The sequence below is a fragment of the Strix aluco genome, chromosome 5 (assembly GCF_031877795.1).
Source record: "Strix aluco isolate bStrAlu1 chromosome 5, bStrAlu1.hap1, whole genome shotgun sequence".
In the NCBI taxonomy this organism is placed as follows: domain Eukaryota; kingdom Metazoa; phylum Chordata; class Aves; order Strigiformes; family Strigidae; genus Strix; species Strix aluco.
This window is the reverse complement of record NC_133935.1, coordinates 55,744,067-55,768,541: the sequence shown is the minus strand read 5'-3', so window position 1 is coordinate 55,768,541 and position 24,475 is coordinate 55,744,067. Positions and strand designations below refer to the sequence as shown.

Below are 24,475 nucleotides of genomic sequence, written 5' to 3'. Positions count from 1 at the left end.
GGATCTATGACCAACACTTACAGGGTGGCATTAAAAGCATTCTGCACCTAAGGATCTATCAGCCTCACACACTGCCTCCTCGGAGTGAGAATGAGTTTACATACTCATGGCCAACACTTCAGTCACCTGCAACAGAAATGGGAAACTCTGACTGTCTTTACAAGGGAATCAGCTTCTTTCAAGAATGCCTTGTGGGATCTTAGCCTCACGCTGCAAAGCAACACAAATGACAAACAATTCAGAGACCTGGACACTGGACCGTGTGTATCTTGAAGATAACTTGAGAAAATCCACACAGACCATTTTTTAGAACCTGTTTTAGTAATAAAGACTAGTTGTATATACAGTGAGATGAAGCCTTAGACACAGCCGCCTTCTCCAGCTTCTTACCTCAGTTGTTACTTTAATTTGCAAGCATGGATGCTTTCAGTTTCTTGCCTCAGAAGCAGTATTCCCAGGAGTATCTCAACTTCCATCATAGCCAAAAAGGGTAATGAATCACCTGTGCCAATAAATTAGCAGAGGCTTCTTGGCATTTTGAGATCAAATTCCCTAAGTCTGCTGTTTACCCCCAAATCACCCACTTGCATTTCTTCCACTTTTTCCTAGGCAGTACAAATAACACATTCAGAGAAGGCTTCTGAACAACTGAATCATTTTATTTACTATTTCATTTATCATAACACACCCTAAGCATCCCCGCTGCCAGTCACGATTGAATATAGTGCACCCACAATAGTCTTCACCAAAAACGCTTTCTTGTCGGATTGTTCACAGGCAAGTAGTATTAATTTATTCCTGGGGAAGGCATTTCAATACGTGTCACTGTTCTGGGCTTCAAACACATCTATTTACTCTCATCTGAAACCAACTGTATGTCATCAAACAACATGAAATAACTACAGAGTTGTTCATTTTTAAACAATTCTATTACCATTGCGTAGCATTTATTCTAGAAAAAAAAATCTTTGCACTGTTCCTACTGTTTCTTTCCAGACACTTCCCCTCAGCTTTTCTGCCAAGGTTTCAGAATTCTAAATTGTTTGATAATGTCTTTGAATTGAGGTCAGTTTAAGGCAGTGTCCTAATGGGTTACTATACACTTGGCTAAATGCAACATATTGTCATCTTTATTTAAGGAGTGCTTAACTGGAATTGAACATAGTTTATCAGACAGAAAATGTGCAGCATCTCATGATGCAAACTGTATTTTCTGACTACTACAGAGGACTTTTAAGTGTAGACCAACAGTGCCTTTAGAATTTTTGTATACACATTTGCATATATTAAAAAATTACAGCCACACACAATCTTTTGTTCACGGAGATGTTTATTTTTGTCTTCAATGTTTGTAGGGAATACGATTTCACTACAAAAGTGTCTCAGAGAAACTCCATTCAAAGTCTAGGCTTAAGAATGAAGGGAAAATATACTTTCAGCTGTACCAGTCCTGAGCAAAGTTTAAAAAAAAATTTAAAAAAAATCCTCTAGATATAGGAAGCAGCACCAATAAAACCAGAGGGCCTCTTACTGATATCTGCTCATGCTTTCTTTTCTGCTTGAGAATTGGTAAAAACTTAGGTAGGAAGAATTACTTAAATTAGAATGTGGACCCAAGATTCACAGTCCCAATCTCTCACCAAAAACCACACATTCGTTTACAGTCAGAGTTCAGGGCCTCAGTTTTACTTTCCATTAAGTAGTCAGGACTGCTAACAGCAAGACTGTTGCCCCCATGGTGTAACATTTTCTCTTACTTAAATTGATAAATAAATATTTATTTAATATACTTATTTTAATAAATATTTATTTCCTATCAATATCAAGTTCCCGAAAAGTTACATTGTTCTTAGAAGCATACTACTCAGTGCAGTTATAAAACTTCTGATAACATCAGGTCTCAATTCAAGTGGCTTACATTCTGTCTTGTTCTTTCACTGAAAGGATTTCAAGCCATTGGTAACACTCAATACTTAATAACTATTGATATATTTATCCAGGACATTCAGATTCAATCTGACAAAGTAAATACTTCTAAGAGTCTGAACAGAAAAGGCACTTACTCATTTTGGGGAAGACACCTTGCAGGTAAGACTTTTATTTTCAAAGTAACAAGCCCTTTTTCTGACAATAAAATCCTCAAAAACTACTGTTGGATAAACATAAACTGTATGAATAAAACCAACTCATGTACCCCTTCCCAAGGAAGGTAATACTGTCCTTGATCAAGAAACCAAGAAGTGTGAAAGCATCCAGAAATACTCAGAAGCTTTATTCACTTCTGTGTTATTCCAGCAGGCTACCACAGCTGACTAGAAGAAAAAAATCTCCTCCAAAGAATGTATGTTTTGCAAACTGAAAGCCTCAGAAATATCTAGACTATTTGTTATTAGATACTTGTATCAGCAGTAAAATATAAGATTCTAGTATGTTATAACCAGGAACATCACCTTGGTTACAACTGATAACCTGTGACTCCATCCAGAGGAGTAAATCTTTTATCAAACTTCCTTTCAATCGAACCATTGCCTCAGTGATGCTCTGTATAAGGCACTTAGTAAATTTTAAGAGCATCTGACAGTGCTGTTGGTAGTTCTGATTTGTTTGTGAGGATGCTCTACCAACGCTTCAAGATTAACGGGCTAAGGTGTGGAATAATCACTGAAAACAGCCATATGAACTACTGGCCACAAAACTCTTCAGAAGCCACATCCATTCTAGTCTGGGTTCTACAACTTTCAACATAAAGTTATCCTTTTTCTAGTAGTCCATAAAAAATTGGGTAGTGTCTAAATGTACAAGAGGAATTAATTTTGTTCCTGACCAGCTCTTTAATCAAAACTTCTGCCCTTTCAATAAATGACCTGTATCCAAGAGTGGAAAAGTTCATGGTATTTACTATTAAATTCACAAAAACCTACATCTATCTTTAGACCAAAAATCACTGAACCAACAGGTATCAAGAATTATAAAACAACACATGCCTGTAAGAAGTGTGGGATGCTGCCTACTTCCAATACAGTACACAGAGAAAGGAATACTTTTCTAGGTATTATTCTGAAATACATTTTCTTTGTTCTTCTCCCCACCTTAATTCTCTGTCTTTTTGCTGGACTGAGGGTTTTTGGAGGTGTTTGACATTTGAGAAACAGAAGCTGCCTACTCAGAATTTCTGTAGCAAAACTGAGAAAGAGCTCAGTAACTGTGCATGCTCCTCAGATCTCCTTCTTCAGCTGGCACCAAGAGTGTTTTCTTTCACCTTTCAAAAAAAAAGCCTCCAGGTTCTGCAAATTACTTGGCAACATTATGCCCCAGCAGTTGGAAAGCATTTTGCTTATTTTTCCATGTTTGGAAGCCTCTCAGCAATAGAATCAGACTATTTGCAGAAATGCAGATATGAAGACCAGTAATTAGCATCCCAGAATGCCAGCTACCTCAGCCAGAATCCTTGAACAGTACAGGATCGGTGTAGGCTTCCTCAGCAAGAATTTGTTTCTATATAATTGACTTACTGAACAAGGACAACAGTGACAAAATTGATAATGACCTCTAACCTCCACATACCATTGTTGGTCTTACAGAAACCAAGATATAGCTGAAGAACTGGAAATAGCAGCCAAGTTCCCCACTTAAAAAAGCAGGCATAATAAATTATTTCAAACTCACTGCATCCACTTATACTATAGATATACTTTAAAAAAAAAAGGGAGAAGGAATGTGTTTCTTTCAGAGGTCAGAGTAACGATACTCAATACATGTAACCTCAAGATATTTCCCTTGCAGAGATTAATTCACAGCTGAAGGCTGTTACAGTAAGAGATGATCAGTCAGACGGCAGATTTTCTTGCTCAGAGATCTGTGCCATCAGGAACTGGGCTTGGCATTGAAGCATTTTGATTTATTCTGTGCAAAGAAGGATCAGCTTGAAATAGATTATTCATGGATGGTGGTTATATATTAGATGCATATAAATAGCAAATTAGATCTCTGTATTCCCGATGTGGGTATTCAGAAAGTAGAATTGGCCTGACCCCTTGTCTTAACTAACAGATGCTAAGTGACTGAACAACTCCATCCTTTTCTAGCGACAAAGTACCTGCAACTGCCCTTGAACCAAACAGAATTTGTAGTTTGTAGAATCTAGTGAGCTTGGGAAGGGGGTAAAGAGCCAAATTTCATTAGACCTGGTTACATGTATTTCCTTCTTCTGTATACTTCTTCATACAGAAGAAGAAAATTATGAGCACATGCTTAGCAAGTTATCCAAAAATAGATTAATGCTCTCTTTTCCTCAGTTGTCTTCTCAATAACTTCATTGTAAATTAGAGCTCCATTGGTCTAAAGCCACATTTCTTAAAATCTTAAAGTTTAAGGGAGGTTGTTCACTTTGCAAGCACTTTGACTAAGATCACTCAGAGAAGAGTGTAATTAAAAATTACACATTTCCAGGTGGCCCAGATCCAGAAAATGTAGTCCTGAAGGGCTTCCTGCTCTTGACCACTGTCAAGATATGCCATACTTTCCACAAAATAATTAAAATTTTCAAACGATTATTTAAATTATTGTTACTGGAACAAAATTTTGTCTGGAGGTAATTTTCTTTTTAAACATATGGGACAAGGAGTGATTAGATAATGTTACCATTTTGTAATGTAACAAACCCCAAAATGGTACAGCAATCTCTTGTGATCATTCTTAGTAATACTCATTTAAACTATGGAGTATGCTTTTGCCCTTCATCTTCCATGGTTAACTTCTTGAAAGTGCAGCTAAAACTTCCTGTGTCCATTAAACAACGAAAGCAAACAATACTTCTAAAACCACCTCTTAAGTCCACAACTCTTAAAATCTTCTCTGTCAGTGGATAGAGCAAATTCCTTCAGATGACTTATCCGTTTCCCATAATAAACGGGGCAAGATTATTATCAAAAACATCTCCCAAGGGATACAATGGTGGCTCATTTGAATTAATTTTCACTAATACAGTTAAACAACAGCTGTAAACAGCTCCTGCATTACTCAGACTCTAGGATGTGAAACTAATTTATGTTTGCTGCAATTTCTTTGACTGAATCCAATGGTATAGTTTAGGCAGGGAGGGAGATGACACCTGAACCCCATGGCCCTGTTCACAGACATATCACAATCTTCTTGTGTAATGTCTTAGGAAAGTCACTTAAACATCACTTGCTGTTGGATAATACCATTTACTAGCAAGCATGCAGTACCCATTGCTGTTGCACCACTGAGTTCATTCTAGACATTTGTTTGAAGCACTGATTTGTAAATAACTTGTGAAGTACTCTCCTAATTTTAATTTAGTAGTTAAATCCTGTTAATTCTTATTAAAACATGGGTTCTTCTTTAGGTATCAAACTAAACTCAGTATCTGATTGTTGTCTTAGACAAATCTCTTAAGTCTCTTTTAACAGCATCTCCTCTTGTTAAAACTTGGACAGTACAAAAGAAAACCAACTGAGCTTCCTCAGTTTGACTGATTTTACTGTACAGCTTTTGCTAGTTTGTGAAGTTGAGCCCTTTCAAATTGAAACTGCTTTGACATAAGTCAGGGCATAATTTCAGGTAAGAAAAACCTTCAAAAGCTCAAACTGTACTTCTAGCACACCCAAATCCTAACATTAAGATAGAAGTATGCATTTGCAAAATACCATATGTGACTGGTCCACTAGCCAAAACCAGCATTAACTTTTTATCTTGCCTATCTTATTCCTGAGTAAGCACAGGCCAAATTTACTACAAACACAGTACTTGCTGCTGCCTTCGGAGAAATTAAATTGAATTTCTAGTTCCATATAGTTTCTGATATTTGAAAGGAAGTATACCCAGACTCCCTAGTAGAGAGCAGAGTCAAATAAAGGCATGTCACAGAAAAACCCAAGCAGATACAGTTAAAGAACCCTGGATGTACATAAAAAGTAGACAATAGACAGTTCCATGCCAAATCCATCCTATATAACAAAAGCATAATAAATCAGCATAATGTGGGAAATTGTCAGGCTTTTGAGACAGGAAAGAAAAATCAAAGAATCCAGGATGCAGAGCCATACAGTTGTGTCAAGTTTAGAAGACCTGCCTGAACACTATAGTGAACTGGTGGAAACAAATTATAAAAAGCATTCTATCTTACACAGCTACCTAAGAATGTGCTATCCATAATATTAAAAAAAAGTGTACAAATGATAAAATCAAACCATTTTTGAGATTTTACAATCTACGCCTCAAAACATCAGATATCTAGAGCAACATATAACAGGTTAAAACTTCGGTCGTTGTCTTAATCTTAAGACTTTTAATATCAAGAATTTTAAAATTTTTAATGTAATTTATTTTTTTTACTACTGCTTCTGTTAGAATCAAGATTTTATATGACATAATTTAACCTGCTACTAAGTAGAAAAACTTTTATCTCCAATATATAGACTGACATTTAGGAAAAAAGTATCATAGTCTACAACTGTGTATTTGTTCTTTTTCTTATACCACCTATAATTAGTTAGGAAGGTAAGAGACTGAATTATTGTACACTTTATCAATGAACTATTTATACTTTGTTTTCCCCCCATTTCTCCCCCCTTTTCCTTTCTGAAACTGGACAATCAATCAGCACATAAAGGAACTCATTTACATGGAACACTATCACACTTGTCTTTGTTGGGTCACCATTTCATGAACAACCCAGGATGTATGGCTGTTGAAGACTGGTGCATATATAGTTTTAACAAATAACAGTTCTTATTCAGAGAACAGTCACAGAGAAAAATAGCTAATCAAAACACATTACAACATTAAATTTTCACTTTTTATAAATGGAGTAAGGATGCTTTTAAATATATTTACAGTTAGAAAAAGGACTTAGGATTACTACAAGTCAAAATTATTTAGAAATTATGAAAGTTCATTTAAATTATAACATTAAGAACATAGTCAAATGCCATATTCTACTTAGAATTTGTCTACTCTGCTGTCAGTATTGTCACAACCCTTTAATCACAAACAGGCAAAAATGATCTTAACTTTGTTTAATGCCAAAACAGGCATCATTGCAATGTAAACACTGGCAATGTAATTGTTCAGTTAAAACTACCACAGCTCAGTTTTTAGATCCTAGCTGATTTGTGTTGTATCTGTGGTTAGAAATTGCTTTTCTATGTCATATTCCATAAAGAACAGTGAGACCTTTCTGCATTCATTTTGGTTATAACCATACTTGTACCACATGTTCAAGATAATTCTCTAGAGACAGTTGAATCATAGTAAAATCCACTCCATCCTTCCTTCCTTCCAAACCAAATGGCTACTTATTTCCGAAGATACAAAGAGACCTCTTGTTGGCAGCGCTGGGTGGTTTATTCACATAAAGTTAAATGAAAATACGTTTCCCATTTAGTGAACTACTGGTAATAGATTATTATTTGTTTGCAAAGAATTCTGAAATGTGTTAGCATTCATTACATTTTAAATTAGAAACACATTTCATAAAACATCTTGCGATGAGATTTGCTATCATTAAACTGCTTACTTTTAAACAGTTTCAGCTCTCTTGTAATCCATTACATCAGTACATTCTGCAAATAGTCCCACCTAAAAATAAAATATAAAAAATAAAGTTGAGAAGCATGTATTTTTCTTTTAAAAACTAGTGTATGTTATTCTGAATACCAGCCCAGCCCCCAAAACATTTAAGAACCTTAAAATGTATTGTTTTACAGATACTAAGATTTGGCCAGGTAACGGCAATGAACAGACATCCTATTTAGTAAGATAAAGCAGAATACATAATAAGCAGGTCAGTAGTTATCCATCTGAAATAGCCTATAATTAACATTTGATGTCTAAAAAGTTTAAACAGCAACACCAAGGAATGAGGTATGTATGTTCTCAGATATCACATCAGACTTTCATTTTATGCAACTAACTGTATTTCACAACTAGCATCTTACAAAATAGAACAGTACCATTGTGCCTGTAGAAGTACTGCATTAAAAACAGAAAAATACATTATTACAAGAAACCACCAAACATCACAATTGTCAGGGGCTACAAAAATCCATTGTTTTAGCTGTTTAAGAAGACATATCATATGTTGGTAATAATCTGGGGCTGGATTCACTACCAAGAAGGTCCATCCAACTTTTACATGGGCTTAAAAATATATTTACTTTGAATGAAAAAGAAAAGAATCACAGGAGTGTAAGTGGACTACCTCACTAAAAGGAGCTAAATGGACTTTTGTACTGAACCTGAATCTATAATTTGAAATCTATACACAGAATGTATGTGTGTATCAAAACACTTATTGGTTGTAAACAAAAATGCAAAATCTGTATTCACAAAAATATTTTATTGGTACTTTTAAATAATACCAGATGGGATTGTAAATAGTTCTGCTCTGTATCAGTATATTGCTAAGTGCATGAATGGTGACAGTTTATGCCATAAAGTAGGGTACTGAGTTTTTCATATGATTTATGACATAATATATTCTAGTAGGCCAAATCACGATTAAAGAAATTGATTCAGGAACAAAAAATTAATAGGATTGTTATTTCCTTATTCTTGTGCAACATCTGATATTCCTGTAATGAAACAATGAAGTGACTATATGACACTAGATAAATTTGGGGCAAAGAAACAGCACTAAGCAGAAATGAGAACTGCACTTCTGTTATTTTTAAAGCTTTTTCAAACTTTCATAATCCCAAATGTTAGTTTTTGCCAAATGCATCATCATCTGAGATTCAATATTTGTTACTCAACATAGAATACCAGTGTACAGTGACCATGTAGTACTTTACCTGAACTGTAAGGTTAACCAATCAATGCTTAGAATGTGTTTTCTATTTTGCTTGTAAACATTACAATAAGTGTTTTAAGTGTGAAAAAATATTGGTAAAACCATCAACATAATTCAGTAACAGTAATCTAGTAAAATGTGTCAAACATTGGCAAAAATTCATACAAATGTTTTATTTAATAACATTTTTCCTATTTTCCACACCAAGTACCAGCAGGTGTTTTTAAGAAGATAATTATTATGAAAATTCTGTTGCAGCAATAGTTGATTAAGTTGATCTTTGACTTGCATACATATAACTATGTTTCACAATTCTCAAGTAATACATATTTAGGCAGCTTGAACTATGTTATAAAAATTTATATTCAGTACATGCCAATAGTAGAGACTCCAAGAGTTGTGTTAGAACTCACTAAACTAAAAGTGAAAATGGACTTACCAATAACACTGCATAATGAACATTCAAACCACATTTTCATGGCACCTTTACACATGAAGATTAAAAAGTTGGTCTGAAAATGCTTTGTAAGCATTTGTAAATTGCATTTAAATTACTGTTTCTACCACTGAATTTTTTTCTTTTTTTAAAACTGCATAAATTATGTTCCAGTCAACATACCAATTGTGCATGAATAGTCTGTCATGAAAATGTGGTAATAGGTGACAGAAGTTCTGTATTTGCATGTTTTGAAGAGACTAAAGAAACTGGAGGAAATAAACTTTAATGAGATTCCCCATTCAGTGATGACGCTTCTCCTCTGGGTGAAGATGATCTGGACATTCCCCTCTCTGTGTTGTCAGAGCTAGAACCACTCTGACTGTGTTGATCTGCAGAAGCAGCACTGGAAGCAGGTGGTGACTTAGTTTTCTCCTTAAAGTCCGTAATTATGACTGTCAGATCTCCAACGGTAACTTCCAAATGCTGAGCACTACTTCGATCCACATTTTTCAATCTTGGCCTAAATAAAGCAAGTAATTGTATTAAACACACATCATCTTATTACCTTGTCTTCCTCCTACTTTTTAGGAGCTCTGGAGAACATACATGTGTATCTAAGACTGCTATGTGCAACAGGTAAATACACTGGAAAACAATGTACCACAAGTATTTATGGTGGAGTGTTTCCTAGTATGTTTTACATTAAAATAGCTGAACATAACACCTTACCTTCTCCTAAGATTAAAAGTTGACCTTATAAATAATGTAACTGTGCAGCAATATGGATGTGTTGCACATGTTAAGGTTTTTACTTTTAAAAATTCTTTCTTTATTGTGGCTATAGGAAGTTATAAATTTGATCCAGAAAAGCATCCATCTCTGCAGCAGCCTTAAGCAACAATTCTAAGTAGAGAATGATGTTCAATAATTAAGATGTCTTTTGAATTCAACACCACAGATAGCATTAACTTGCAGCAGGTATTACTTCATTCCAAAACCTCCCTAGGACTGCTAATACATTATTTGAGCTGGAGTTTGTGTTCACAGTATAAGTCTGGTATTCCTGGCATATGCTGTGATTTAAACTATGCACAGAGGTGAGTATTACTCAGTGTTGATAGGGTAAGTCTCTTCCATCTAATCTTTCAATTGTTTGATTTTACAACAAAAAGAACATCATATTTTTGCTAGTGACAAGCATAAAGTACTTTCAATTAATGACATCACATGTTAGCAGGTGTGCTAACAGCAAAGCCCTAACCTTTACCCTATCATCTGACTTTGTTTGAAGTACAATTGGTTCCCAGTCACTTCAGCTGAAACTCTTAATGCCTTTCCTCCACTAGAATAGAGACAGGCTTTGACATCTTTTTCCCCTGAGGCTGAAGTAGCATGACTGAAGAATTTAAGAGAAGACTGAAAATCTGCTGCTCTCTAACACAGGAATAGAGAGGAAAATTCAGCATTATCAACCTGCCTAAGTGCCATGCCTGAAGCTTATTAATCACATTGAGCATTCATGCAGATTTTTATGGTTGTTTCCAACAATAATGTACAAGTTTTAAAGCAGAGAAAAGGATATCCTTTTCCCAAAGGATACTGAAGAAATCTGCTTAATCTAATCAAGCATTCTTAACTTGTTATCCTACCTAACGAATCAATTCTGTGAAAAATTTGTCTGTTTGAAGCATTAAAAAGTAGCCTAGTTATTTCAAATAGCAATTCTTGATGCAAATCTCAATACTGGTATTGCTTTAAATTTGAGTTTTTTCAGATGTTCTCCCTCATTCCCTACCTCACTTTTGCAGTTTTAATGTATTCTTGCAATTCAACCATCAGTATTTCAATTTATAATATTTAATTAGCTTAATTAAAACTCACTGTTAACTTCAAGTCCTTCATAACTGAAGTACTGCAGCTGCATGAGGTAAGCTAGTAAATTTGAGTATTACAAAAAAAAAAAAAAGGAAAGAAAAAAGGACACCTCAGTGTCCTTAATCCTTAAACCATGACTTTCTTAATGACTGTTCTCTCTTGACTCTCAATCTCTCTCCAGTTCTGATCCTGATGATCCTATTTCAGGCACAAGAGAAGCATCTGCTATTTCTCTGCATAACTAATCCCAAAGGATCTTCCTTGGCTGGACTACTCTGGAATGCTTAAAAAAAAAAAAAAAAAAAAATCAATAGTTCCTCCCACATTTGATTAGACTACATGCCTTGTAAATGTCTCAGCTTTTTTGGCACAGCATTCTTGCTACAATAACTTTATGCTTAGACTGTGATAATTTAGGGGTTAAACTTGCTGCTTTTGTTTTGCAGTTTGCATCTTCTTTCCACCTGGTCTTACAGTAAGATCAAGGCTTTTACAACTGCTTGTCTGTACTGTAATATTTCATGTTCTCAGTTTCAAGAGTCCAAGGTTTCCTTCAGCATCCCAGATGTAGCACAGAGATTTTTATCACTAGGTAATGTACATGCCTTATCCTGTCACATTAATTTATACCCTAGTTCAGCCCTTCAAAGTTTATTCCAGTTCTGCAAGGATAGCAATGACCATGTTACTTTCCCACTCTTCTGCAGTCTGGTACTGGTTCTCTCTCTCTCCTAATAATTTTGCATGAAGACTAGTCACTCCTGTCCCCTCTCTTTTCCAGAGATTAGTATCATCTGTTTGCCTATCTACAGTTTTGTATGGTGTGAGAAATACATCTGTAACCCTTACCAAAAATACCCAAGTTTTTCTCTCTGTATTCAGGTGGTCTCCATCTTCTGGTCAAAATTACAAACTGCAGGTTTTCTTCACATTTTATAGGCATCCTAAACCGATGAAATTTCACACACAAATATTTAGCCTTACTGTCAAAAGAGTTTGCCACAGCACTTACAGAGTAGTAAAATTGCAGAACATTTTCTTATTTTCTTTTCTAAATTATATTTTACCAATACTGCAAAAGTTTCTAAAAGTTTTACCTGGTTTTCTTATGACTGTTCTTTTTGCTTGTTGTTTCCTTTTCACTTTTTTCCTTTTCTACTTTGTCTTTTTTCTCTTTCTTTGATTGTGTAGGGGGCACGAATTGCTGAGGAACCTGTTGTGCAACCAGCTGAGAGACAGGTCGAGGTTTCCTGTGTGCACAGATATATAGACACACATAATGCTTAGACTTTACAAGTCTCAAACTCTCTATACTTCACTTATTAACAATCACTGTAAAAAGAAATACTGCTAAAACTTATCTTGCTGCTAATACTTCATTAAATAGCATATCAAATTTAAACCCATTACAGCCTTTTGTTTCACTTTAATTTTCAACAAATGAGATTTATTTTTTTTTTCTTTAAGGATTTAGAGACAAGACTGCAATGTGCCTTATTCTCCCAGTTGTCATATCCAGACAGAGACCTACATGGAATGAACTCCAAAAGATGAAGCTTCCAGAGGGAATACTTTAGCACCCACTCCCAGCCCTCTCAAATGATGAATGGGTCTGTTTTCAGTGTACTCCAATACAGACGTATATAATCCATATCACAAAAAGGAAAAAGCTGACCTTTCAGGTATTAGAGCTAAAGCCACTGTTAGCCTTACAGAGTAAAACTTAAGTGTTTTCAGCTCAAATTCATTGAAAAGAATGACAAATCCTGTTGTATATAATTTTTATCAAGTTTTATCATTTAATCAAGTCTTTATTTTGAGATTTTGGAATTAAGACATTTCAAGTTATGACATATAAAAAGGTTCTGTGATTCTATTAAGACTTTGAAGATGCAAATTTCTTCTCCAAAAGAATGTTTACCCTGCTAAGTTTTTGTTAGTTCTGTTGTGGGGTGTTGGGATTTTTTTAAATAGAAAAAGCACAATTTATATGCACTGTGATACTCTGAAAATACAAAGCAGTTATTAGAGCAACAGAAGCTATCAGCTCTTACGTGTATTTATTTATCCCAACCCAAAGGATCATGCTACTGGCACTTCTTGCTTAGGTGAAGTGACAAGTAAAATAGCAAAAGCAGAAAATCAAGGCAGCTCCCATTAACGAGTTATATCTTCAGTAATGATTGCAATAGTTCATGTTACAGAGTGAAAGCCGAGTTACAAGAATCCATAAAGTGTGGGAAACGCAGTTAATATAAACCAGCTGAGATTTCATGAAACTTCACAGCAAGTTCTTAATGAATAAAAGTAAAAATAAAGACTATTAAAAATGTCAACACAATAGAACTTCGGGGTAAAAACTAGACTACCGCATAGCCACTCATGAACTAAGCCCATGCTAACTCATGAAGAGATGAAGATCAGCAATGGATCACTTCGGGAAAACTACCCAGCTTATATCAACTGGTAAATACACGACTACATGCTTTTCAGGAGAGCATTGCAACTAGGACCTTAGAAAACACACAGTAGAGTCCAAAAATCACTGAAATTACTCGACATACTACAATTGTTTATATTAACAGAGTACATAGTCCTTTCTTAAGAAAACTTGTCTCAAAACTGTTTTGACCTTTTGTCACAGTAGTTCATAACAAAGCAAGAACCACCAAGGCCTAATTGATGCACAAGCTTATCAATTCAGGTGGAAAACACCTGTGACACAAACAAAGCTGATAATCTGTCTTGAATTGAAGATTGCTTCAGCAAATAGGGATACAGGGAGTTAATACTTCTAGTGACAGCCAAGTGACAATCACATCATTACTACATAGTGACCTGAGAGAATAATCTGCCATGCTACTTATGAAGTAAGACAGTACTGAACTTCTTGACACAGAATTAATTATTGCCCAGGGCTGTGGACAACACCATGATCATGAAAACTTGTTAAAAAGGGGTAGAGGGAAAAAAATTCTTAGCCACCTATTTTAGGAGTTCTCAATTCACAACAATTTCAGTTCCTGAGGGCAAACTAGATAGTTTCTATTAGAGTACAGCTGGGAAATTAAGCTTAGAACTAAGTCCTAGGTTTAGAACTTCTGTTTCTAGTACCATAAAACAACTGAGGCTGACAAAAAATATCTTTGCCAGAAGGAACAGAAGTCAGTTAAGACAAAAAAAAACCCCACAGAGAAATCATGTTTGAGAAGATGCACTAAAAATTAATCAAGAGGTTCTATGTGATTTTGCTGTGACAAGGAATTCTACTCAGTTATTTTATTCGTCCTTATTAAACATCCATCTTTTTGCTGTCAATTATTTCTATAACTGTCTATTAGTTATAGCTATGTTCTAGAAGTTATTATCTGGTTTGTCACTTCCAGATTTCTTAAATGAGGTGTTCAATGTTTCTGTATTAAAAAAATTGAGAAAAAAATAAATTCACATCTCTCAAAACTAAGAGTGTCTTTCAAACATTCGATTTTTTTTTCCCCCAGGTACTCAAAAGAGGCTACTGAACTGCAACCACACACTTTGCAAGCCATGCAGGCTTCAGGAGATAACTTTACCACTTATGAAGCTTTAACCTGATAGAATTGTTCATGATTTAGCAGTAGCTAAATCAAGTGTTGTCATTTAAGTATGAAGGAATTAATACTGCAAGAAAGCCTTCTCTGAGAAGATAAATGTAAGAAAACACTATTCCTGTAACAGGAAATTGATTTTGATGATTTGCCAAAATACAACATTTTAAATTACTGGTTTTCAAAACTAGTTCGTTAAAGACTCCCTGTAATAGGCTGCAACAGATTAAGTAGATACAGAAAATGTTAACACTGCCTTTTATTTCATTAATATATTATGGTAATTTGCTTTTTGAGCATATTCAAAAGCACCTGAGCTAACTGGTGTTTAGAAAGAAGCTCTACAAACTTCTGCATTATGATTACAAGTATTTTTGCCTCTAACACTGGGAGTGACTTTACAACTGAGCAATCCAGAACTACAGGCAGAAACATTCATAAATACAATACGTATTGCTTAGTCATCGCCTCAAAACTTTGTATTTTTATCTAATAATCTCACTTCAGTCATCTTAAGTGGAACACTAATCAAGAGGCATACACTATTACAAAAGATAAGAGCTATCAATTCTTTCCAACAGAGGTGAACTTTATGGTTTAGGCCCTAAGCACTGCAGCCATACTAACAAACTGGTTTACTGAGCTTCCAAGAGATCACTACACATCACAGCTCCAAATATTATGCCTCTCCTTCTCTATCACTTAGTTTTGCTTTACAGTCAGTGTTACCTTTCTTCTAAGTTAAGATCAGCCATACTCCTAACCTACATTTCTATTCCAACCTCATCCATTATGGTTTTATTAATTATCTAATTCTAATGTTGCTTTCAAGGTCCTGCATACAGACATACACTTCGTACTCTCCTTTAAAAAACAAGGAAAACTAAAATTTTTGTTTTTTAAAACACCAACAGACAGTAATACAAACATTCAAGGATATAGCTTGTCTTCCCTACAATTCCCATTAATGCTAAACGACAAGGATGTCATCATTTTAACTCTATTCTCCTTGTTGCAGGATGTGACTACATTTTATCTTACAGGATTTGATCTAGCTGCTGGTTTAGAGGGTATATTTACAAAGGCTGCAGAGACTTGTCCATTTAGTTTTTCTGTGCAGAAACTCATTCAACACTGATGCTCTCAAAGGGAGCAAATATTTAATACTGAGAAGGCTGGACTAGTTTTCGTTGTTGGCATTCTTTAAAAAAAAAAAAAGCTTTCTAGCATAGCAATTTGCATGTCTAGAGATGAAAAATACTCATTCAAGTATACACGCAGTGCACTAGACCAAATGATATCTGGAACTTTTGCCCCAAGTCATTTCCCTCCCCCAGAGCTCAACACAATACCTTCCTGCTCAGAAGTCATTCTGGACATCTTGCAGCAGTACATGCTTCCTTAATTTCCCTCACCTGCTATTCACCAATAATCTATGTAAAAAGATTTTTTATCAATTTGATATGGTGAATAACTTGGTCTCATTACAACAAAGCAGGACTGTTTTGAAAATAGAAATAAACAAAAAAGTGTCTATGTACAATACTAATAATCAACATATGCAGCAGAAGTACAGTAAACTCTGTTGCCCGAGTTGTGCACCAAACATGCAGACAACCAAACTGGCTTAATGCTGAGGCATCTTGGGGTCTGGCTGAATTTATTTAATTTATACAGAACACAACTACATTTGCCCAGTGCTGCTGCTACAGCCATTACGAGCCCATAAAGCAGTCTAATGTCTCCTGCACTACTCAGAGTATGAGCTCAAATTCTGACAGACCTGAGCTAGTTATCTGTCAAACAAGCTCTAGGGTCCATCCACTACAGTCTGTAAACAAAGAGCGTGATGTGGACAACTGTGACAGTTTTTCCATGAACCAACCCCAAATCTACCTACATCTCAAGTGAGTCCTGCATCAGCATGATGCATCCCTGTGTGCAGGGTTCAGAGAAGATCCATTCATTTTGGTGCTGCATATCCTGAACATGCAAAGCCAACCAAGTAAGACTGCTGAGCAGCACACAGTGCAGCGAAGCAAATACGACTGCTCAGAAGTACGGTGCAGAGACATCAAGAGTCCAATGGAGCAGACAACACCTTAGTTTTGATTCAGTGTGAACCATACTGGACTTGGACTGGTCCACATAAAACCAGTACCTTCCAGTATCCACACATCTTGGAACATAACCTATGCTTTTCTATATGGAAAGCTAGATGATATAATTAAATCTGTGCTGAATACATACACCTTTTCAACCTGTTGTGGGAAAAGTGCATTGTCATCTATAACGTGCAGTTTATAGAGTTCAGATATTCTGCAGAATAGAAGACATACTCAAAGGCACACTCCTCCTTGAAGCCAAATCTCTTCTGCTTTTTATATTTTACTACTGCAGGAGTATTAAAATTACAATTTCCCAATCTTAACAGAACAGGTCTAAATTAAGGACATGCTGTCACCTCAGCTTTCAATCAAGCTGAAAGATGTTCTTCAACAGATAACCTGGATCCAGAATAATATCTGCCAAGCAGAGCTTCCATTCAAATATGATCCTTTCCTTCCCTTTCCTCTTCTCAGTCCATCCACCTCCTGGCTTCAATTCAGACAAAAAGCTCTCACTGGAGGCTTATCCTGTCTGGAATGGTAGATTATATCTAAAGATATAATGCGTATCTAAACACTTTCAGAATACCACATTAAGCCAGACATTTAAGTCTGCTATTGGGCTCTGGTCACTTTACTTGCCATACTTTTCCTCCAATAACTAAAGCAATACTCTAGACCAGTTTTACTTACCTATCAATAAGCTGATACAAATCTGTTTTCGAATTCCTCTTACTCCCTGGTTTCCTATGAAATTAGACACATCTTGCCCCACCCTAGATATCAGGAAGAAATTGCCCATGAAGCACTATTCCTACAGAAGAATGTTATGTTGTAGCTGCCCAATATGGTATTGATCTATTTTTGGTTCGTGGACTCAAGTTTCTCTTCCAGATATGAAGCAGCTACCTTTTGAATGACAGAAGGATTCAATGAAACAGATATGATGTTCATACTGTCAAACAGAACAGGTAATGATTATATCCAGAAATCATTTCTTTATCAGAACAGTTCAAGCTTTCAGGCAGATCAGCAGTATCTTATCTCCTATCATATTTTCATTCCTAGAAAAGACCAGCTCCTGAGCAAAACAAAGCCTGTGGTATTTCTTCAAAAATCTTTGCCTGCTTTTACGTAGAATCTCTATACGGTATCCCATACATTCCATAATTTCAACTTTGCACACAAATTTTCTCCTTTCCTCCACTGTAAAAGATCATCACCTCTTTAAAAAAAGAAAACAGGTTTCAGAGACTTAAAGAGGTTTTTATTCAAAGGCACCCCTAATCCTTAAACAGTACCATTTATCTAAACTTCTCTTCCCTGCAGGGAGACGTTGACCTTCTGTTCAAGACAGCAGATTCATCCCTCAAGAAAGAGAGGTTGTAAATATCTGGAACAGAAACCTTACTGATTTTGTTTTGCCCTTGGTCACCAAACCCTTTCCTCAAAAATGAAAAAAAACCCCATTACCCTTTAAATTTGAAGAATAAATAGAAAGAATAAAAAGAAGAAGAATACGAAGTATTCTTCCCTTTCAGGTGATTCAGGAGGGCAGAATAAATGCTTCCAGGTTTGTGTAAATTGCCAGATCTTCTACTCTACTTCTTGTTGCTTTAAGGTCCTCACTGTACAGGACTCATTTTGAGTCCAGCATGGGTTTGAACATCAGTTCCATTCACACTTCTTCAATCTGTTCTGTCCCCCCCATGCAAGGCATGGCAGAACTTATTCTTTGGAAACCAGTAATCTAGTCAATCAGTGCCCTGAATTTTACTCTCCAGTGTTTTTCAAGAATTATCAAAATTGCTATTGCCAAAAGGCCTTATAAGCAGTAACTAATCCATTTATATAAGTCATCTTTGGTCAAACTTGTGAAGCTGATTGCTGAAGAATAGGATCAGTAGAAAAAAAAGAAATGCTTTGGCCTTTAAAAACTCCACACATCGTTTTTTTAATGATGTCTCCTTGGGGAAGTCTTGGAAGTTGTTTATTTCAAAAGCTGCATTATAAACACAGAGTATGCTGATGCACTATGGATTAAACCCAGAATGCTTGTCACAGTTCTGACCAAGGTAGTAGAAACTCTAAAATCAAAGTCAGACGTTCCCAATTAAGTATCTTCAGGCAAAACATAAGCTCAGTCAGTTTCTAGGAAAAAATACCTAGAACTAATCACTAGGCATCAGAGAAAGTCAGTCAGCTCCTCAAACCACTGCAAGTTTTCCTGTACTCCACCTCCTTCTTTGTTTATTACTTACGAAGGACAACTGCTTACAAGGCAACCTTTCCAAAATTATGCATTTCTGACAGTCACAAAGAAATATGACTGGTAGAGTATCATCATGACAATGCCTCTACTTTCTGTCTGATTAATACCCCTTGGATTTTTCCTTCTATCTTATCCTATATATACAAGCTTATGCAACTTCCACTTTAAGACGTGCTGAAATTCGGCCGGTTTCTATTTGGATAGCTAGAAATTTTTGTTCAAGCACTCATCCTTACTTTAATTACAGAAGCTTTTCTTTCATCTACCTATAATTACACTGCTTGCTTCTTTTGACAGCTCTGTTGTCCCCTGACTTCCATATAAGATGTGTCCCATGGATCTATAGAAATATAAATAAAGCATCACAGATGAGCTGATATGCAGTAGCCAGCTATGGGCACTCTTAAGCCACTGCAAATGCTCAGTAACTTTTGACAGAAAACAACTTTACTGTGGAGCCTTCCTGCAGGCAGTTCTGACAAGGTGATGCACAGGAATGTATTATTACTGTAACAATTCAAACAACATTAAAAGTTTAAAACACTTTTCAAAATTACTGCCAAATGCAAGGAAAGCATTTAACGCATTCTTCTCAAATTCAAAACTCGTACCTTCCCCACAGGCTGACCATCTAGTCAAGTAATTATATGATACTTCAAAGATTGATCTGTTTTTCACAAACTGACCATGTCCACTAGTATTCATATTTAACATCATCTTGGTTTTGCCAAAACTATACGCTCTTCTATACTATCCCCAGTATGATAACATCTGATTTCTAAGGTATTCAACCTGCTAGATGGTTCAGACACATCAAATACAGGTTTACACTGCCTACAAGACTGATAAAACAGTTGGATACCTGAAAACAGCATATAACCTACAGTAATATATACCATGTTATAAAACCACTGTTACCATGACGCAACTAATTTCTACTTTAGTTGTACCTTGTTGTCCTCCCACCAATCCACCTCTTTTTGGGGGAGGTCTGTCTTCTTTCTGAAATGCAAGCTTTTAAAAGCCACTAACAAACTCTTCTAAGCTTACTCTGCACCAAATTTAAAATTTCTCACTTCATAACAAACCTACAAAAGTTGTGTGTATTTTGTTCACCAGAAGTTACCATAGATTTATATAATTATGAAAAAAATAGTACTCCTCTTTACTGCCCTGCAGACTTGCCTATCTCCTCTCCATCTGCTACCGTGGGGCTTCTGTGTTTTTGTGACTGAGCTAAGATACTCTATTTTTTTTCAATGGATTTCTAGTTTTAATCACGTACGAGTACTCCTCCTCCACCAGGTTTTACTATTCCCTCATCTAGCAAGGATTTCAGAAATGCCTTGTCAACATGCTTGAGTTTTTCCAACCTTCAATTCTTTTAGATTTTGGTAGCAAATTTAATTCTTGTTAACAGGAGGTGGACTGAAAGTCTTTAGGTGTCTGTATTTTGTAGTGCATTGCCACTGGAAATAAGAGTAATCCCTGATAAAGGAAGACAGACCTTGGAATTAATTAAATTTAGTCATCTCCTTCTTATAGCTTCATCCTTTTATGCAGTAAATAACATGACGGGGGCCATTTCCAATGACCATTTTTTAAAGTCTGCTACCCATTTGCTACCAGCAAACATGTATTTTACTTCAGACAAGTCAATACATTCTTGGAAAATTCATAGCCTGAATAGAAGGCTATATTTCAGATATCTATACTTATAAATGCACGCTGTTGTAATACTCAATATTCTGTATTGCTCCTTTGCTTCTTTATTTTTATATCATCATATATTCCTCACCTCCAGACAACACAAAGCCAACCTCACGATGATTATGACTGTCTCTTCATCTAAATCATATTGAACCTTACCTAATCAAATAGTTTTGCAAATATCCCTTCATAAATATCACTTGGCTTGATAATTTCACAAAGCTGTTAAAAGACTCTCATATATTAGCTAGCCTAAAATTCTGCAAAACTACATTAAAAAACAAATGAAACGGTTTAAAACACTTCCACGGGTGTTTTCAGAATGCATTTGCAAGACAGTATGAGACCTGATGTATCAGCTCAGCAAGAAAAAACACACATGCTCATTCCACAAAGCCGTGCATCTAATAAGCCTACAGACCATCCTGCTCTTTTCAGAACTGTTACCAAAACCAGAAAGACAAACTCCTGTAAAGCTGATGCTAAAGTTAAGTACTTGTTTGGTTTGTTCTTAAATAATTCCACTTTAAGTAACTCAATTAACAATATGCCATTGTGAACTAAACAAAACTATTGGAAGAAATAAAGTTAGGTTTAACCAAACCCTAATAAAAATCTTGGTTTGCTGTTGTTTGCATCATACTGTCCTTTTAGAAGTCTAAACAGAATATAGTTAAGTGCATTAAAATCTTGTTGAGAACAAAAGTCGAATCATTCAAATCCTACTCTGTTCTTTCATTACTAGACTGGATAATTTCCCAATACAAATGTACGGGCTTTAAATATCTTATAATTTATTTGAAGATCATTTTCCACTCACGTCTATCCTAAATATTAATGTCTCAAGAAGCTAATAGAAATCTGATATCCACAGTAATACTCTAATCTCCATTTTTCTAGTTCACAGCCATTATGGAAATCTCAATAAAAGCTTATCTTTGCATACTTTCTACTTCATCATCATATTCTTGCTAGTCCCTACTCAAATCTCCTTCACTGCGTGTCCCCATTTCTCTAATTACTAAAGTCCACATTCTCAAACATATCTTAACACAGTAATTAGAGCAATTAATTTAAAAATAAAAAGTTGTTCTTAATCTCCAAAACAAGCAGATGCATAGAGGGAGTCTTTTGGAAAGACGATTATTTTACAGTGAACAGCTTTTTAAACAGACAGACAAAAAGAAGGATATGAAAACGTGGTTTTAGGTAGAAGATTTTATAAAGTGAAAGACTACTCCTGTAACACATATTATGAGAATATCTTCGCTTAGGTATGAATGTTTTGAGCAATTCTTATGGCATTTATTTCATTAACTTTTACAGCATACAGCTATAGTTAAATATTGTAGCAATATTATAGTATGAAACACTTCCTGAGTGTTTTCAAAAAGACATTAATTATGCCAAGTTTGAACTGTAACTTTATAATAGAGCTTAGACAGCTTTTTACTCTGAAGATCACAGGACAGGTTACAACCAGCAGCTTCGGAATGTGACTTTTCCATGATGGACTGACAGTGTGGCTTTAGACACCAGAAGGTCTAAATGGCTCCAGACTTAAATATATATATTTCAAATTCAGCTTCTGTAACAAGTAACACAGTACCTTGAAACAGAAGTTGCTAAGAAGTAAATAAACTTTCCTCCCACCCATTAGTCAATTATTTTTAATACAGTTATATCCTTCCCACCCACCCTTACATACTGATGAGTTACTTTACAAATATCAATTAACATTCCCACTTCCTCAGGCATGTTTTCTCTCTTTTTCAGCAGTCTTTATGCAAAACAGGTTACAATGATGCTAGTAATTTTTGCATCTATGCCCCTTCCAGAGCCTCTTTTCCCTCCCACTGTAACTGGCTTTAATAACAACCAATGTAAGCAACTTCACCTGAACAGAGGGAAAAATCAAACATATACAAGCTACCCCAGGCTTCCTTGTTTTGAGCTGACCTCTGCCTGCAAAGAGTTTAACTTCAAAGGGATTGCTTTTTTTTTTTTAAAGACTAGGAATCCATGAAAAATGTTGGAAGGCCGAGGCCTATATTTATATGGATATTGCAATGGTGTTGACAGCTTTAAATAAAATAAATGGAACCAAATTTAATATAGCATCATAACCTTGTTATCATGGCTTACAAATGCACAGGTGAAGAATTTCCCAAGAGTCAAGAAACTGTTACTTAAGTTCTTCATAATATAGAAAGAAATCAATATAACTGAGACACACATACATGCATTAAGTCATTGCAGTAACTGTCCTCATGAAATAATGCAGACAGTCAACAGTCAGTTTGACACATACTGAATGGCACAATCTTATTAAGCTTCAAGTGAGAAGGCAAAAGTTTAAGTCTTACATTTTAGGCCATTCATTCCAGTTCATGCACAAATCCATGTCGTTAAGGTGTAAATATGTGCAATCTGGCTGTACAGAAGCCAAGAAAAATTCCGTATCTTTTTTATTGATCTTTCTTCATGCCTCAAAAAGACAATGATTTTTTCAAGTGCTAGTTTGACAGTAAACATTCAAAGCATGAAATATTTTTCAAACGTCAACAGTGGAGGACTATTTTTGTCAAACACAAAACACTCATTCCCAAATAACTAGAAAGAAATGTCATGCATTCCTATACACAAAACGCACAACAGCTTTTCATATATCCTTCCACATATTTGCAGATTAGTAGCTACAATGTTTTGACTTGATTTTCTTCCACTGGGCAATTTTTCAACTAACTTTTTCTAAATTTGATACATATGCAAAATTTACTTTTTTTAACCACATTTATCTTTTAACAGACTATCACATCTACTCCACAAGCTCTTTGTGCAGCACCTTGTACAAAAAAAGCTTCTAGGTTGTGCCAAAATACCAAGGAAACAATATTTCAGAACAAAGGAAACTGCTTTTTCAACCTCACTAAAAACCCAGCACAAACATTTGTTTCATTACCATTGCTGATCTTTAATGATCAAGCCCAGCCAGGCCACAACTTACATCCTAATACCAAAGAAAGAAGATAAAAAAAATTAATTTCTACATATGCACATCAGGGATATTTAAATCAAACAGGAAATCATCAGGAACATGTGTATACTAAGTAGTATTGCAAACACTGTGGGCAATTAGATCTTGCAAACTGTGGTCTACACAGAAGCTGCAGTTCATGTAATGATGCCACTCCTGATTTTTAGCAGTTGAAGCCACATTATGAAAAGCAAAAAAAATTTCCTATTACCAGTTCTTGTAATGTAAGTACAATAGTTGCTAGCAATTAAATTAAATCACTAGCAGGAAAAGCAGTTTTCAGATTCTGACACAGATCAGCTCATCCTCCCTCAGTCATCAGTACTCTATTAAGCTATTCATAGAATAAAAACTATCAGATTAAACTACGTTTAGCTTGCCGTGTCACATGAATATGCTCATGCTAATCACCACACAAAGCCATCTTGTGAGAAACTAGTCTTTATTTCTACATTGAAGCAGTTCATGATTAAATGCATCTTCAACATCGATAATTTACGTTATCCAAAATTATTTTTTCTCATTACCATCACTTCAGTCATATCCTAGAGCGTTAACAGTACATTACACTGCCTCCGCAAATAATACAACTGAACAATTATGACAGTGCAAACAATGGAGCTAGTGGTCTG

At 35.4% G+C, this 24,475-nt stretch overlaps 1 protein-coding gene across 2 annotated transcripts in view; it reads right to left on the bottom strand.

Annotated features, from left to right (window-relative positions):
* Positions 1–638: 638 nt before the first annotated feature.
* YAF2 (YY1 associated factor 2) overlaps positions 639–24,475 on the bottom strand; it is a 34,904-nt gene continuing 11,067 nt past the window's right edge. Inside the window, exons 3-5 of one of the 2 annotated variants that reach the window (XR_012623604.1) lie at positions 12,227–12,379; positions 9,435–9,774; positions 639–7,602 (exon numbers count right to left, since the gene is read on the bottom strand). Coding sequence is in view for 1 of the 2 variants with exons in the window: in XM_074827434.1 (XP_074683535.1) it covers positions 9,537–9,774; positions 12,227–12,379 (391 nt within the window). In the remaining variant the exon portion in view is untranslated. Of the gene's footprint in view, positions 9,775–12,226; positions 12,380–24,475 lie in introns of both variants that reach the window. The other variant, XM_074827434.1, reaches the window with a different exon arrangement.